Genomic DNA, 17,555 nt, shown 5'->3' on the forward strand with positions numbered 1-17,555 from the left:
CCCCCCTTCTCTGAATGTTTTTTAAAAGGACCTGAAAACATACCTGTTTAGCCAATCTTTTAGTTTATAGTTTTAAAGCTTCAGTTCTTAGAGTTTTATTTGTATTTTTAAATTGTTTTAATCAATTTTGTTTAGATTGTGAACTGCCCAGGCACTTTTTTTGTATGGAGTTGTATAAAAATGTATTAAATAAATAAATACAGTAAAAAATAAACACGTGATCTGGCTCACTTAGACCATGAGCCAAGTTTGGAAATTTTGGCCATTGGTACCCTCTTGGGGGACGAATGCTCATATTGATTTTTGGCAAGTCACTTAATGGCGCAGCGGGGAAGTAACCAGCAAGAGGTTGCTGGTTCGAATCTCCACTGGTATGTTCCCCAGACTATGGGAAACACCTCTGTCGGGCAGCAGCGATATAGGAAGGTCCTGAAAGGCATCATCTCATACTGCGTGGGAGGAGGCAATGGTAAACCCCTCCTGTATTCTACCAAGAAAACCACATGGCTCTGTGGGCGCCAGGAGTTGACACCGACTCAACGGCACAACTTAACTTTACCCCCCTAGAGATGGAAAGTAGGTGATAGCATTGTTGCTCTTAAAGCTTTCTCTGTGTTACCGCTGCTTTTTATACCTACCTACAAATGATTAGGGTAAAACTGCAGTCATTTTTGCACAGAAGAACATGTTGGGGCCAGGGTTACATTGAACAGGGCTGCAGAAATCCACTAGTCTGCTAGTCTGTGACAAGTGAAAAATGATGCCTGACGAGTGAAAAAAGCCCTGATGAGCAATGTAGCTTGATGAGTAAAATATTTTGTCTAGCCGATGGACTGGGCCAACATTTCTTCACCCCTGACAATGAACAAATGGTTGTACTCTCTTCATGGAGTGATCTTTTGGAGAACATTCCTGCCAGTCGTCATTTTCATTCCTCTGACACGGATAAACTTGTAGAGTAGTTGGTGTGTGTTTAAAACTTCTAAGAGCTTTTTAACCACTATTGCAAATTTGGCGCAGCAGGCCTGATCCTCAGGGCAGTGAAAGCATGAGGAGACACCAAAAGCTACAGCTCTCACAAGGCTGTTGCCTCTTTTCCATCTCCAGGGGTGTTGATTGATGAAGTGCTGTCAAGTTGGTGTTGACTCTTAGCAACTACATAGATAGATTCTCTCCAGGATGATCTGTCTTCCACTTGGCCTTGAAGATCTCTCAGTGGTGCATTCATTACTGTCGTAATTGAGGTTACCCACCTTGCTGCTGGCCCTCCTCTGCTTTTTCCTTCAACTTTCCCGAGCATTAGGGACTTCTCAAGGGAGCTGGATTTTTGCATAATGTGTCCAAAGTATGATAGTTTGAGCCTGGTCCTTTGTGCCTCAAGTTTTAGATTGATTTGTTCTATGATCCATTTGTTTGTTTTCCTGGCTGTCCATGGTCTCCTCAAACGTCTTCTCCAGCACCAGAGTTCAAAAGCGTCAATGCTTTTTCTGCCCTGCGTCTCCAAAGTCCAGCTTTCGCCTCTAGGGGTGTAGACCTTATCAGAAGTCACCACGAGCATTCGTCCCCCACAGATGGTACTGATTACCCCAACTAGCTCATGGACTAAGTTGCCAAAGGCTTCACTTGTGGGTGTGGGGGGTTTGAGAAGGGATTTGGAGAAAGTAGGCGAGGCAGCTGTTTAGGGAGGCAGTTGCAGGCCTCGGGGGAAGCAAGAGAGAATGAAAAAGCAGTTTGAGGGATCGACAGGGGTGCTGCGTATGAAAAAAGGGAGGAGAGCTGGTCTTGTGGTAGCAAGCATGAATTGTCCCCTTGGTTTGCATTTGGATGGGAGACTACATGTGTGAGCACTGTAAGATCTTCCCCTTAGGGGATGAGGCTGCTCTGGGAAGAGCATCTGCCTGCAGAGGGATCCAAGTTCCCTCCCTGGCAGCATATCCAAGACAGGGCTGAGAGAGACTCCTGCCTGCAACCTTGGAGAAGCCGCTGCCAGTCTGTGTAGACAATACTGAGCTAGATGGACCAAGGTCTGACTCAGTATATGGCGGCTTCCTCTGTTCCTATGAATTGTTGCAGCCAGGAACTTGGGCCTCCGGGGCCTTTTGTGCCGAATTTCATTCAGCCCCAGGTGTCCAGAGACGAAAGTGCAGGGTGGGTGCGAAGCGGCAGCCCGCATCCCAGAGCTAACTTGATAGCAGGTAATTAAGGCCCTCACATCTCCCTCCCGACCCGCAGGTAATTAACGCTGCTCCCTTAGTGCAGCTTGGGATCTGAATGCTGGAGGTAATTAAATGCTGTGCTGGCTGTCTGAGTTTTGTAGCCTACCAATTACTTTTTCAGCAGCCTTATTTAAAGATGAGCTGATACTGGGTCCTCCTACTGAAAAGGCGGAAGGGGGAGGGTGGAGCACAGAAGACAAACACGCCAAAGCTTGCCCTGAAAGGGCACCGAGAGCAGAGATGCAGCGTTAACGGCGTTCTTTGCTGGACAGTGTTCCGGACTACCTGCAATGTTTTGTGGGTAAATGGCATGTCGGCATCCTGGCCCGCCTGCCAGCAAGACTCAGAGGCTTCTGGAGCATTTCTGCTTGCGGAACGTCATCCACGCCGGCTGCGTGTCCCGATCGCAGTTTCTGAATCATTAACTGCAGTTTTCTGTTCTTCTCAAGAAGGTCCTTCACCCCCGTGGGCTGCAGAGGGAGAGGCTGGAAAAACCGGCTAGCAGTCATTACTTATTTAGATGGCCTTTTGCAAAGAGCAAGCAGACAGGTCTCTGCCCCGAGGGGTTTGCAGTCTGGCAAGCTGGCACCCCAAGCAGAGGGGAGGAGGGGTGGCAGCAAATGGGGGAAGAATAGGCAATTATCTTACACCCACCTGGGTTTATTGGTGATCGGGTGTGGGGAGCGGGCTCGAGGGAGTTGTACTGGAAGCCTGACGGGAAAGAAAGAGGTAGCGTCACGCAGGTGTTCTGGAAGGCCGAAGGGAGAGGAATCGCTGGAGGGAGCAGGACATGCTTGGGTGGCTGAGAGTTTGGAGGTGCCAGGAGCACAGGTCGGAGGCGAGGGTGTGTCGGGGGAGAGAGGGCAGGGCTCAAGCCGTGCAAGCAAACTCCCCCCAGCTCCACTCTTCAGAGCACTCCGCTTTCCGTTTGGTGTTAGGAACATAGGCAGCTGCCATATACCGAGTCAGACCCTTGGTCCATCTAGCTCAGTATTGTCTACACAGACCGGTAGCAGCTTCTCCAAGGTTGCAGGCAGGAGTCTCTCTCAGCCCTATCTTGGAGACTCCAGGGAGGGAACTCGGATGCTCTTCCCAGAGCAGCCCCATCCCCTAAGGGGAACATCTTACAGTGCTCATACGTGTAGTATCCCATTCAAATGCAGATCAGGGTGGATCCTGCTTAGCAAAGGGAACAATTCATGCTTGCTACCACAAGACCAGCTTTCCCTGGTTACTATGACCTGGACACAGAAGGGACACCAGCTGCAGCCCCTGAAAGCAATGGCAGCGTCTCAACACATCAGATGCACACAACACTGCGTGGGTTTCACTCTCGACCTGTGTGCTGGCTTAATAGGTTTGCAGCGGGACCGATGAGGACCTTGACGACAGAAACACACCCTTTCGCCAGCGGCCATTCTGCAAATATAAAGGCCACACGGCAGATCTGCTCGACTTGTCGTGGTCTAAAGTAAGACATCTTGGCTTTCCTTAAACAGCAGCATTTGATAACCTGTTGCCGCTTGTATGTAGGCTTCGAAGTGCAGAGTTAACCCCCTGAAGGCCTTAGGTAGCCCTTCCGAAAACTTGGTCAGCAAACGATTTTGCAGACAAGTGGTGGTGTCTGCAAACACAGAATGTATGTAATACACAGACGTAAGAGAATATAAAGCGGCCTTAACCAGAGTCAGATTCTTGTCCAACTCGCTCAGCGTTGTCTACTCTCCCCGGAGGCAGCGCTCTGGGGTTTCACACAAGGGTCTTCCTATTCCTACTTAGAGATGCTGGGGATTGAACCGGGAGCCCGCTACATGCAAAGCAGGAGCTAGGGGTGTGCATGGAACTGGTTTGGCCGGTTTGATTCGAATCTGGGCCGGATTCGAACCAACCCGGTCCAGGTCCAGCTGAACCGGGTCCAGTCAGGTTCGGCCACTAAACCGGTCCCAACTGGTTTGCAGGCCAGTTTGGGAATATACTTGTAAAGGGGAATTCGGCAAGGATTCCCCTTTACAAGTGAAAGGGCAGCTGGGAGGCTGGGTGGGGACTTGAGAAGACTGAAGACCAGGCCGAGACCTCCCAGGAGTTGAAAATCCTGACAAATGGGATTTCATCCTTTCTCAAGATCTGTGAAGCCTGCCAGCAGCACCCTAACAGGGACTTTCCGGGCAGAAAAAGGGAGAGAGAAGGGAAACTGCTGTGGCCACTGGAGGCGGGGGCTAAGGTGCTGCGTACCTCCCCACTCCTGATCTCCCCGTGTCCCCTGCTTAGGCCCGTCCCCTGAGGGCCCTGGGAGCCAACGGTTCGGGGGGATGAACAGACCCCCAAGGCAGCACAGTGGTCTTAACTGCTTTTCATATTTTAATGTGGTTTTACGGAATTTGGTTGGATTAACTTTTGTAAACTACCTTGGGATGAGTTTTATAAAAGGCAGGATATAAATTGAGCAATACATATACTAAAATCTGGCAGTTAAAAATAAATAAAAATAAACTCCAGTCTTAATTCCGCCCATAGCTGGATGGGTGACCATGCCCCCCCTTGGTAACAAGAACCACCCATCTTTTTCAGTCACACCCCTGTGGGGAGACGGTTGGGAATACCATAGGCTATAGTGACTCGTTATCCTATGGGCCAGTGAAAAACAAAGGTGTGCTTAGTGTCCAGCATTGCCCTGCAGCTGCAGATCACGAGCTGCAATGATGGACAGGCTGCCCCTTGATATCCATATCCACCATTCTTAGCCTCATGGGCTGGGCGAACCTCTCTAGTGTGATTGCAACGGCAGCACTAGTACAGCAAGTGAGCAGTCTTGCCATGCTTGCAGACTTATCTTTTCCCTTTTGCTCTTCCACTCTGAGCAGATGAGGTTCAAAAGTAGATTGCATCTGTGGTCGGTGTGTTCTCGTTCGTTCGTTCTCTCTCTCTCTCTCTCTCTCTCTCTCGTTCATATACATCTCAGAAATAATTCATGCATTTCCGTTCCCCCGCAGAATTACTTTCTGCTCTCTTCTTCCATGGACAAGACTGTCAGGCTGTGGCACATATCCAGGCGGGAGTGCTTGTGTTGTTTCCAGCACATTGACTTTGTCACGGCTATCGCCTTCCATCCCAGGGTACGGAGCTTCCCTTCTGAGTACTGACCTGGTTTTTAACCTAGTTTGAATTTTAAATATGAATGGAATGGAAGGCGGAGTTTGCAGGTAGCATGGGAACAGTCATCTGTCTATTAAATCTAGGGTAGAGTGTGGGGCACAGATTACATCCATCAGGTAGAACATATCTAATGGAAATCAGCCCATGGATTTGTGCTCCTGCAGATCCCATGGACATCGTGAGAGCTGGGATTTTGTATGATGTGCAATTCTGCACCAGAAAGTAGAAGTTGCTTTTGTATGTCCCTGATTGGTTACCCTGTCCCTGATTGGTTGTTCCCTTTCTGAACTGAACTCATTTATTTATGGTCAATGACCAAATAAACACTACAGCAAAGAGCATAAAGTACAATACCATAAGTAAAAACTTTATAAATCAGTTTGCAGACACCTTATTTTACATGCCTCTGAACAAAAGCAAGTGATCCTGTGATTCCCTTTCTGATGGGGGTGTGTCTGGGAGACAAAAACAAGCTGCTAAGACTTGATGTTTTGTGTGGTGTCATCTGCCCTTTTTTAGGATGACCGATACTTCTTAAGTGGCTCGCTGGATGGGAAGCTTCGACTTTGGAACATTCCTGATAAAAAAGTGGCACTGTGGAATGAAGTAGACGGGCAGACTAAGCTGATCACCGCGGCGAATTTTTGTCAGAATGGCAAGTACGCCGTGATCGGCACCTATGATGGCCGCTGTATCTTCTACGACACAGAGGTGAGGCTTGGTTATTGGTGGCCAACACCAGCCATTTTACTTAAGGGATCCACGCAGCAGCAGGCTTCTTTGTTTGCACACACATTTTCCACACCCATATTCAGAAGCAAGTCCTGCTTACCTGTGGAACTAGTATTGTTACCAGCGCCCGCTGCTAAGACCACCAGTTTCTCCTTGAGCTGCCCCACCCTGTTTTGGACACACCTGTGAGCCACTTGGGTGGATTCGGAAGGGACTTAGATGGGTTCATGCAGGGCAGGTCTATCAATGGCTACTAGTCTGCTGGCTATGGGCCACCTCCAGCCTCAGAGGCAAGATGCCTCTCAATACCAGTTCCAGGGGAGCAACAGCAGGAGAGAGGGCATGCACATATCTCTTGCCTGTGGGCTCCCCAGAGGCATCTGGTCGGCCACTGTGGGAAGCAGGACTAGATAGGCCTTGGGCCTGATCCAGGAGGTCTGTTCTTAGGTTCTTATAGAGCAATGGCAGTTTGCTATAATACAGTGAATCTGTATCTATAAAGCTGCCTGTGCCTCACGGACTCTTTCACTGGCTCGTTCGCCTGCTAACTTGGCAAAGAGGCACCTTTTTAAAAGCAGTGGTTCTCTTTTATTGAGCGGGGGAGAGCAACTGGCCCTATCCGTCCCCCAGCACATCTTCCCTCCGGTGGCTGTTGCTGGTGGCTGTCTTATGTTTCTTTTTAGAGTGTGAGCCCTTTGGGGAAAGGGAGCCATCTTCTTTATTTTTATTTTTCTATGTAAACCGCTTTGGGAACTTGTGTTGAAAAGCGGTATATAAATATCTGTTGTTGTTGACGTGGAACTCCCAGACCAAACCACAACATGCCGTTTTCACAGGTAGGTTCCGGACCCCACCCGGACTACCAGAAAAATTAATTGAAGATTAATTTGCCGGGAAACACGGGGGCAATTATCCCTTCGGAAACACATGGGGAATGATACCTGCTGGCTAACTTTGGCAGTTTTCCCGGATAGCTTTCGAGTCTGAACGTTCACTGAATTATGAAGCAGTGAACGAGCTATACTTTTTTCAGTTCACTGTGTGTCAGTCTGTGTCGGAGTTCCACGAAAAACGGCTTAAGCATTGAACAGAGCAGAAGTGCTGGAGATATGGGTGCATTTTTTCCACACACACAAACTCTGCTGCACATTGGCGAGCAGCAGGTGAAGGGGGAGTCCATGGTCGTCTGGGGGGTGCAGGAGGAAGGCCTACCGACTGCCAGCCCATCCCATGGGCATTCTAACAAGCTTCCTTTCCCCCCGTAGCACTTGAAATATCACACACAGATCCATGTGCGGTCAACCAGAGGACGGAATCGAGTTGGAAGGAAGATCACTGGCATTGAGCCCTTACCAGGAGAAAACAAGGTAGCCTTGCAATGTTGACAAGCTTTGGGGGCATTCTTTGCACTGCACTTCCAGAGAGCTGGCCTTGTGGTAGCAAGCATGGATTGTCCCCTTTGCTAAGCAGGGTCCACCCTGGTTTGAGTTTGAATGGGAGACTCCATGTCTGAGCACTGTAAGATATTCCCCTTAGGGGATGGGGCCGCTCTGGGAAGAGCATCCAACTTCCCTCCCTGGCAGCATCTCCAAGATAGGACTGAGAGTGACTCCTGCCTTCAACACTGGAGAAGCTGCTGCCAGTCTGTGTAGGCAATATTGATGGACCAGCGGTCTGACTCCATATAAGGCAGCTTCCTATGTTCACAGGCCAGTTTAATGTCAGCTGCCTGACACAGCTGGACACGTAGTAACTGAGAAGACCAGGAGCAATGGGCCACTCCCTTTCTGAGTAGTTGTTTCCACCTTGGATTTGGCAGGGGTTCTCAAGCTTGGACCCCCAGATATTGTTGCATTACAACTCACAATATCCCCGGCCACTGCAGCAATGGATAATGGGAGTTATAGTCCCACATTGTCTGAGGACCCAGGTTTGAGAACCCCCGCCAAATCCAAGCTGACGCTTTGCCTTAGAACATTTTGTTCTAAGCTTTGCCTTAGAGAGGAGAGCTGGTCTTGTGGCAGCAAGCATGACTTGTCCCCTTAGCTAAGCAGGGTCTGCCCTGGTTGCATATGAATGGGAGACTTGAGGTGTGAGCCCTGCAAGATATTCCCCTCAGGGGATGGAGCCGCTCTGGGAAGAGCCTCTAGGTTCCAAGTTCTCTCCCTGGCAGCATCTCCAAGATAGGGCTGAGAGAGACTCCTGCCTGCAACCTTGGAGAAGCCGCTGCCAGTCTGTGAAGACAATACTGAGCTAGATAGACCAATGGTCTGACTCAGTATATGGCAACTTCCTATGTTCCGAACATGTAGCATAATAAAACTTCATAAAGAAGCCTCAGCATTTGCCACTGTACAGTAATTAAGTTGAAAACAATACGTCCTGCTTCACTTGCCCATGGGCAAAAATCAGATTTGTTTTTGTGTATTTTAGCTCAATATTTTTATGTATTTAATTTCTTTAATCTCTGTCAGCTATAGCTAGATGTGCAAAGCTGTTTTCAACTATCATGACTTATTAGACTCTTAAAAAAAAAAAAAAAACTTCCATAAATCTAGCAAATATGTAACTCAGTAATAGAAAGGACTCTTAAGCATGTGCAGTGCGTCTGTCTCCTGCACAAAATAACCACCAGCAGATTAGAAAAACTCAGCACTAAAGGGAAATGCTTCTGGAAGAGGAGGTGATACTTAGGCAGGTGTGAGCTCTGGTGTTCGTCACAATGAAGCACAGAGTGGGGCTCTCACAAATGGCAGACCCCCCGGGCCCGTCTCTCTTCTCCCTTGCTGCTGCTTTTCATTTCCCTCCACTGAAGGGAAAATCTTGTTTTTCCTGCCAGATCCTAGTGACGTCAAATGATTCCCGAATCCGGCTGTACGATTTGCGTGATTTATCGCTGTCTATGAAGTACAAGGGCTATGTCAACAGCAGCAGCCAGATCAAGGCTAGCTTCAGGTAACGAAAGGGCTCGGTGTTGGGGCTCCCCAGAAAAAATGCTCAGCACTCGTTCACACCTTACAGATTTAATCTACAGAACTCATTGTTGCAAGATGTAGAAATGGCCACGGGCTTAGGTCTCTTCAAAAGGGGAGTGGGAGAAAACGTATAGAGCAGATCATTGGGTATTAGTCAGGTTGGCTGAATGAAGCCTCCATCTTCAGAAGCAGTATACCACTGAATACTGTGGGTGGGCTATAGTGTGGAGGCTGGTGGGCTTTCCAGGAGGCATAGTGGCAACATTGTATGAGGGTCTGATCCAGCAGGGCTTTTCTTAAGTTTTTAGAAAGACAGCAATCTCATTCTCTGAATGAATTGTGCAGATTTAGATTTGATTTATATGTGGCCACATTGGCCTTGATGTGTATACAAGGCCATTGTGTCCAGGGATGATGGGAGTTGTAGTCCAACCCAAGGTTGGGAACCCTACTTTACATCATGTCCTTTTCTTCTAAAATGAAGGCTTATGAAGAATAGACCCATTCTGGTTTTTTAATGGCCTTGCATGCTCCCTTCTGTGCATGTAGTGCACAGCTTCTTCAAGTTGTGTCCCCAGATGTTGCAGGACGTCCATGCCCCTCATGCCCAGCCACAAAGGGCAATGGCTGGTGGAATTTGAAGCCCAGCCACATCTGGGGACCCGCGCTTGAGCACCACAACATGACACTGCAGAAGTCTGGAGGAGCGGATGATGTCTTGGACTGGGGAGATCTGGGTTCAGATCCCTACTTCAACCATGAAGCTCACTGTGTGACCCTTCGGCCAATCACCATCTCTCAGTCAAGTACTTTTTCACACAGCGCTTAATTAGTCTATGGAATTCTTTGCCATGGGATGTGGTGATAGCCACCAGCTTGGGTGGCTTTAAAAGGGGCTTGGACAAATTCATGGTGAACAGGTCTATCAGTGGCTACTAGTCTGGTGGCTGTGCCGCTGTGGGCCATCTCCAGCCTCAGAGGCACGATGCCTCTCAATACTAGTTGCAGAGGAGCAACAGCAGGAGAGAGGGCATGCACATACCTCTTGCCTGTGGGCTCCCCAGAGGCATCTGGTGGGCCACTGTGTGAAACAGGATGCTGGACTAGATGGGCCTTGTGCCTGATCCAGCAGGGCTGTTCTTATGGAGAAGAGAGCTGGTCTTGTGGTAGCAAGCATGACTTGTCCCCTTAGCTAAGCAGGGTCCACCCTGGTTGCATATGAATGGGAGACAATGTATGAGCTCTGCAAGATATTCTCCTCAAGGGATGGAGCTGCTCTGGGAAGAGCAGAAGGTGCCTTTCTGAGTTCCTTTGGAGGAAGGACAGGGTTTAAATGCAATTAGTAAATAATTCAGGTCTGATATTTGCATTATTGATTTATTTCTACATTTATATCCGTCTCTTCCTCCAAGGAGCCCAGAGGTTATGGTTATGTTTATTCTCACAACAACCCTTTGAGGTAGGTTAGACTGAGAGACATGTGACTGGCCCAGAGTCACCCAGTGAGTTGCATGGCTGAATGGGGATTTGAACTCTGGTCTCCCCTGTCCTAGTCCAACACTCTAACCACTACACCACTCTATATTAGGGGAGGAAGAGTGGGCTAAAAGACACCAGTATGAGCTCAAGATTTTATTTTGCCCCCCAATCACTGGTGAAAAAGCTAAGTTATAATAGCTTCGTAACCTTTACAACAACCTTGTAAAATGAAAACAAACTTCTTATCCCCACTTATTGCGGCTGTGGCTTAGAGGGAATGGTTTGCCCAAGGTGGGATTTGAAGTGGGGGACTCCGGATGCTCAGCTCAGCCTCTTAGCCCCTGCTCTCCTTTCTTCTTCCTTTCTGTCCTCAGCCACGACTTCACGTACATCGTAAGCGGCTCGGAAGATAAATACGTTTACATCTGGAGCACCTACCACGACCTAAGCAAATTCACCTCTGTCAGGAGGGACCGGAACGACTTCTGGGAGGGGGTGAAAGGTAAAGCCCCCGTGATGTCAGAGCTGTTGCCAGCACCTTGTCGTTTCACTAAAAGATTGAGAACTTAAAAGTGTGTGGGGTCATCCTTCTGTGAGGAAGCTCTTCAAAATTGATGGCTGCCAGCCCAGGGCCACAGATGTTGCTGAGTGGCGAGTTGTGGGGGCTGGATGCTGAAATGGTCAAATCAGGCCCAATTCAGACATTACTCCATGGGTTCTCAAACTTGGGTCCCCAGATGTCGTTGGACTACATCTCCCATCATCCCCAGCCACAGAGGCTGAAGAGAGTTGTTCCCAACATCATCTGGAGACTCCCCAGTTGAAAATGCTTGCATATTATGCTGTAGTGCATATAGACGTCTGCACAGATGCGCCTGTGTGTGTGTGTTCATTTTATTGTGTCTGCCTTTGCATCTACTGCACTGGTCACTGAGTCAAGAACTGTTTGTTTCCCCCCTACGTCGTTCTCAGATGAGTTGATCCTGACCGTTTCCCCTTCTTTCCAGCACACAACGCAGTTGTCACATCAGCCATCTTTGCCCCAAATCCCAGCTTGATGGTATCGTCGGAAATATCTGAAAAGCCGGAGTCCGAAAGTAAAGGGGATGATTCTGAAGCTGCTGATCCCATTCCTTCAGGTAGGTGCCCCTTGCTTGGAACTGGTTGGGGCTTGAAATACCTCCAAGGCAGTGAGAACCAGGGCGGCCTTGAAATGCGAAAAAATTGGGAAATGTGCAAAAATGCAACCCAACCGCAATGCAATCCAACACGGACCAAGGAGGACAGACCTTCAGCCTCTGTCCCCCTCAATCCAGTCTAAAAATGCGCAGACCAAAATTTTTTTTGATTTAGTACAGGAGACCTCAATTGTGGGTCCCCTGAGGATGTTGGACTACAACTCCCATCATCCTCCATCATGGTGGCATGATGGGAATTGTAGTACAAAACCTACTGGGTATCCCCAGCTGGAAACGCCTGTTCTGGGTGTCAAAAGGTCCACCCTGTTTTCTTTTGGCTTTTAATAGTATTTGCTTTGCTTTCGATAGCCCGCCCCCTTCTTAACTGGATGGTGGTTTTAAAATTGTTCTCACTCTTTGTTCCATGCAATTAACTGCTACCTTGTTTCCACCTTGTAATTGCCCTATTGTGTGCTGATCTGGTTAGCTGCCTGGAGGCATGCTTGAAAGGCTGGCTCTCTGCTTCTGAAACCAGCCCCTAACTCATTGGCCCAGCTGCTCACCGGCTTCCTGGTAAAGCTGATACAAGCAGCTACTTCTCCTCGCCCAGAGCTTACTAAAACCTCTTCCCTTCTGCCTTTTTTTTTTTTTTTAAGGAGCTTTGAAGACAGATCACACAGAAGTGCTTCTGTCCGCTGACTTCACGGGAGCGATCAAAGTCTTCATTAACAAAAAGAAAAATGTCTCTTAAATCATTGGTAACGCGACCTTGATAATGGTACCTGGGTGTGAATCATGTGATAAGTGAAGCGACGTCCAATATAGCCTCGGAGGCTGGCTTTTTTAAAATAAAAAAAAACTCTCTTTCATTTAAAGCTGCTCTGTTAGACCTCCGGGAGACGCAGCATCCGGACCCGTAAGCCACCCACCCCCACCCCGCCTTGTAGAACAGAACAAGAGGGTGCCCCATTCACATTGCCAAACAACAAGCCCCCCCCCCCCGTTCCATGGTCCAAATAATTATCTTGCTAAACAACTGTTGCCATGTGCAGGATTTTGCGTGAAAAGGGCAATGAGATATTCACACATGAATGTGCCTTTTTGAGGCAGCAAATTAAGCATTGGTGAACGTTTAATTTATTGAGGGGGGAAAGGACATTTGTTTGATTTTATTTTTGGCAAATGGAGCCTTGGCCCAGAATCCTGTTTCCAGCAAAGTTCTTCTATTTTTGAATTTGTGTTTAATGGAGCTGAAATTGTGGGCAGATCCCCTTGCGTTCTGTGAGATAGTCCCCCCCCCATCTCCTTACCCCCGGGAGGGGCCAGAAGCAACCATGTGTCAATGTTTTATAATGTGGGGTTTTTTTGTTGTCTTCTAATTGTTGTGGACTCTAGATTCCTTTCTTAATATATTTTTCTTTTGCACACTGGAGCACAATATTTCTATGAAAGAGTCTCTCATTCCTTATTCACGGGCACTGGGTTATGCTCACCTTAAAAAACAAAACAAAATTAAGCTGCATTAGGAACGATTCTTTATATTTTACAACAATGTAAAATAAAACTGTTTACATATTTTTTTAAACATTGTAGTTTAAAAAATGTTAAGTTTTTGTTTCGTTTTTTCTTTTTTGTTCAGAGCTAACAGAATTTAAAAGTCTTTGTAAATATTCGTATAATATAACCAATGAAACAACATTCTTGGGCATTGTCACCCATAAAATGTTGCTGATGGTTCCTGTTTCAGAGGACAGAAAGATGTATCATTAAAAATTGGTCTCCTTGAAAAAGATGCTGTTCATTGCCCTTCCTTTCTGCATTGATGCTGTGCTTAAAATAATCCACAGGGAGTTGATATGAATATGACAACAAAAGTCCACAAAGCAGTCTACATAGATATAAATAAATAAAATGGCTCCCTGTCCCCAATCTTAAAAAGAGACATAAGATAGACCCCAGCAACAGCCACTGGAGGGATGCTGTGCTGGGGATGGATAGGGCTAGTTGCTCTCGCCCTGCTCAATAAAGAGAATCACCACTTTTAAAAGATGCCTCTTTGCTCTGTTAGCAAATACTTGTTGGCTTCATGCTGTTTCAGTAGCAGTACCCTAATCATATGGGGATAGGGATAAAGAAGGGGTGATAACTCAGATACCTGTGAGTGCAACAGTGCACTTCCCATTTCTAGCTAGGTAGAAGTTACCAACAAGTTGTTCTAGTAAGAGCTAATCAGCCTACTGTCCTTTCACTGTCTTAACTGGTCTAAATTTGGTTTAAATCAAGGTCCACACATTAGATCTCTTGCATCTCAAATGTTCATGTGTCCGCCATCTTGGATTGGGCTGGATGACATCATTACAAACTACACCATTGGAGAATCCTTATGTGAGATGTCTCCTGTGTGTCACTCACTACAACTGAACCAATTTTTTTTTCAAATTGTTTATAGTCCTCGAGTTAGTGCACATGTTCCTTAAAAGTTACACATCTGCCATCTTGGTTTGGGGTGGATGACATCATCAGAAACTACACCACTGGGGAATCCCTATGTATCCCTACAGCTGTAGTAAATTTGGTTCAGATTGGTCAAGCGGTTCACAAGTTAGCCCATCTGCACCTCAAATGTTCTGGTGCCCGTGCCTCAAATGTTCATGGGGTAGATGACATCATCACAAACTATGCCATTGAGGTCTTCCCATGTGGCCCTATAGCTGTAGCAAATTTGGTTCTAGGCAGTTAGGTGGTTCACAAGTTAGCCCACTTGTGCCTTAAAAGTGTATGGATCTGCCATCTTGAATCGGGGTGGATGACATCAACACAAACTACACAGTTGAGGTGTCATTATGTGTCCCTACAACTGTACCCGATTTGCTTCATATTGGTCCAGGTGTTGTAAAGTTGATAAAGCGGGGGCACACACACACGGACACACAGAATGCCGGGTGATCTCATAAACCTACAGGAAAGTAGGCTAAACATCACTGAGCATTCATCACCTGAGATGGTCCCAATTATCAAATGCAGTCATTGCTTTTCTGCAAAACATACTCTCAAGGCTATTGGTGCAATAACGTTTTTTAAAAATTCAAAATAAAACACCATTCTTAAAGCCCACAAAACAACAAATCAAATCTAACTCAGTTACTGCAGAGCAGAGATTCTAACATTCTAATTTAGGGGTGGGAGATTCGGGAAGAACCCCTTCTTGTTGCTGCTGCTGTAAAGCTGTTGGGAGTTGGAAACCCTCAATCTGCCTTCTGTCCACCCCTGCTTTAGATTTACCTGAAATTCTTCTCCCTTTCCATTTGCCTGGTGAAGAGTTCTGTGAAACTCAAAAGCTTGCATAGCCCTATACCAGCCTTAGGTTGGCTCCGAAAAGATATCTTTTCATGTATTTTGTGTCTCACAATTTGAGAGAGTGCTTAGTCCACTAGATGGCTCTATGTACTCAAAATCTGCTAAAAGGAAAGAAAAACAAGTTTGTCTTTCAAAGGGGATTGCCTTTAAAAAAAATTTTTTTTTTAAAAATCTTACACTGCAAATGTCAGCCATTTTTGGAACTGCCATAGCTCCCTACATTAAGAAACTAGGAGCTGAATTTTCTGGGATGGGAGAGGAGAGACACACAAACACTTCTCATCCACAAGACAGAGTCTTGGCTTTCAAAATCGGAGTGGAATAAAACAAGATTGCCCTTCCAAACGGAAGCAACACAAAGCAGCACAAAGTAAAAAGAGGATGTAACAGGCAGGTGTACCTGATTTGGTTCATATTGGTCCAGGTTTAAAAGATGAGCACAATTGTCCTACAAATTTAGATGGCAGCAGCTGCTGTGTGTCCGCATGGACAGCAGTTTTTGGACAGCAATTTTTCACAGCTTGATGCAAAGCAAAAGGAGTGAGAAATGGTTTCCTATCCCCAAAGGGGCACAGAGTTTAAAGCCAAAGCTACTATTTATATACTGCTTTTCAACAGAAGTTCTCAAAACAGTTCACTTAGGAAACTAAATAAACAAGCTGGCTCCCTGCCCACAAAGGGCTCCCAATGTAAAAGGAAATGCAAGGCAGACACCAGCAACAGCCACTGGAGGGATGCTATGCTGGGGCTGGAGAGGGCCAGTTGCTCTCCCTCTGCTAAATAGGCTCAAACGATCCTACTTTGGACACATGATGCAAAGACCCAGCTCCCTTGAGAAGTCCATAATGCCGGGAAAAGTGGAAGGAAAGGGAAGAAGAAGAAGTCCACCCACCAGCAGCCAGGTGGGTGGACTCGATGAGGACAACAATGAATGCACCACCGAGAGACCTGAAAGGCCAAGTGGAAGACAGATCATGCTGGAGAGAATCTACCTATGTAATCGCTAAGAGGCGACACCGACTTGACGGCGCTTCATCAATCAGCCACTCCGAAACACACCTCTTTGCTCAGTTAGCGGGACATAAGCCCAACAGCTTTGCCAGAGGCGGGGCCAGCGGCTGTGGTTGCACCTGTGCCTGGAGGGAGCGCACTGCCTCTAACAGAGAATACCAGAGGCTGACTACAACTCCCAGCATCCGCAGCAGCGACGGCCTCTGGCTGGGAATTAGGGGAGTTGTAGTCACAATCGCCCCCCCCCCAGTCAACATCTGGGATTCCCGGTAAGAGGGAACACTGCTTAGAGCCACCTTTCTTCGCGCAGGGGGTGGACGGGGTTTTTCCCGGGTAGCCCAGCCCCTTAAGGCCCTAAGGAGTCGGGAGGCGCCACGGTAGGCAATTGGTACCGCGCTCTTCCCTCCCACCCCTCGAGCCGCGCTGCCTGCAGGCTGTTTGCTCGTCAGGCAGAGCTGCCAGCCGGGGCTAAGCTAGAGTGGCTCCTCTCTCTCTTTCTCTCCCGCGGCGCTGCCTGCAGGCTGGCCGTTCATTCGTCGGGTAGAGCTGCACAGCGGGCTAAGTGGCTCCCCTCGCCCCGTTGCGCTACCTGCAGGCTGGGCACTCGTCGGGTAGAGCTCGACTCAAGGAATGGCCAGCCCCCAGCCTGCTGGCAGCGCAGCGGAGAGGAGCAAGCCCCCCCCCCAGCGGGTTGCTGTCGCATTCGTGAGTCTCCGCGGTGAGCGAGGCGCTTCCTGGCAGCCCCGGGCCAAGCAGCGAGCGCCCCCGCCTCCTCGCCCTCCTTTGTCTGCGCGAGATGCTGCCCGCCCGGCCCCAGCCCCGCCTCCGTCCGCCTCCGCCTGCCAGGGAGCGCGGCTCCGCCCCGGGCTCCTCCCGCTGCCTCTGCTGCTGCTGCTGCTGCTGCCGCTGCCGCCCGGTCACGGAGGGCTGCTCGGCGGGGCGCGGGAAGGAGGCGCAGCCGCCATGGCGGAGGTGCGCAAGTTCACCAAGCGCCTGAGCAAGCCCGGCACGGCGGCTGAGCTGCGGCAGAGCGTCTCGGAGGCGGTGCGCGGCGGAGGAGGCTCGTCGGGGCTGGTGAGGCTGGAGCGGGGCGCGGATGCCGGGAGCGGGGCGGGAGATGTGGGCGGCGGCGGGCTGTGTGTGTGTGTGTGTGTGTGTGAATGAATGCCTGCGCTCTGCACGCGCCCAGAGGCTCCCTCGCCTCCTGCCCCGTCGGCGCCTTTGTCTTGCCAGGCTGGAGGGGGCGTCCAGGTGGGGATGCTGGTGGGGGCAGCCGCTCGGGGGGGCGGGGGGGGTCCTGGGTGGGAGGGGCTGCGTGAGAGACGGAGGAGACCAGATGCCAGCAGCCAGGTCAGCTCTGGACGGAGCGCCTGGCTCGTGTCCGCCCCCCACCGCTGGCGCCTGGCTTGCCGCTCTTCGGCCCCTAGAAGGGGAAGGAAGGCACAAGGGAGGGC

At 48.9% G+C, this 17,555-nt stretch overlaps 2 protein-coding genes across 9 annotated transcripts in view; both read left to right on the forward strand.

Moving 5' to 3' along the window:
- The window catches only part of WDR44 (WD repeat domain 44), a 43,496-nt gene extending 29,973 nt beyond the window's left edge, over positions 1–13,523 (forward strand). For all 3 annotated transcript variants that reach the window (XM_053274315.1, XM_053274316.1, XM_053274317.1), the window contains exons 13-20: positions 3,574–3,687; positions 5,207–5,329; positions 5,889–6,080; positions 7,367–7,468; positions 8,941–9,056; positions 10,930–11,057; positions 11,563–11,694; positions 12,390–13,523. In XM_053274315.1, the coding sequence (XP_053130290.1) occupies positions 3,574–3,687; positions 5,207–5,329; positions 5,889–6,080; positions 7,367–7,468; positions 8,941–9,056; positions 10,930–11,057; positions 11,563–11,694; positions 12,390–12,484 (1,002 nt within the window). In that variant the 3' untranslated portion in view covers positions 12,485–13,523. The remainder of the gene's footprint in view (positions 1–3,573; positions 3,688–5,206; positions 5,330–5,888; positions 6,081–7,366; positions 7,469–8,940; positions 9,057–10,929; positions 11,058–11,562; positions 11,695–12,389) is intronic.
- A 3,388-nt stretch (positions 13,524–16,911) lies between these two features.
- The window catches only part of DOCK11 (dedicator of cytokinesis 11), a 130,106-nt gene continuing 129,462 nt past the window's right edge, over positions 16,912–17,555 (forward strand). For 2 of the 6 annotated variants that reach the window (XM_053273842.1, XM_053273841.1), the window contains exon 1: positions 16,912–17,175. In XM_053273842.1, the coding sequence (XP_053129817.1) occupies positions 17,065–17,175 (111 nt within the window). In that variant the 5' untranslated portion in view covers positions 16,912–17,064. The remainder of the gene's footprint in view (positions 17,176–17,555) is intronic. The other 4 variants (XM_053273840.1, XM_053273838.1, XM_053273836.1 and 1 more) reach the window with 2 other exon arrangements.

The sequence above is a fragment of the Hemicordylus capensis genome, chromosome 11 (assembly GCF_027244095.1).
Source record: "Hemicordylus capensis ecotype Gifberg chromosome 11, rHemCap1.1.pri, whole genome shotgun sequence".
Classification (NCBI taxonomy): Eukaryota; Metazoa; Chordata; class Lepidosauria; order Squamata; family Cordylidae; genus Hemicordylus; species Hemicordylus capensis.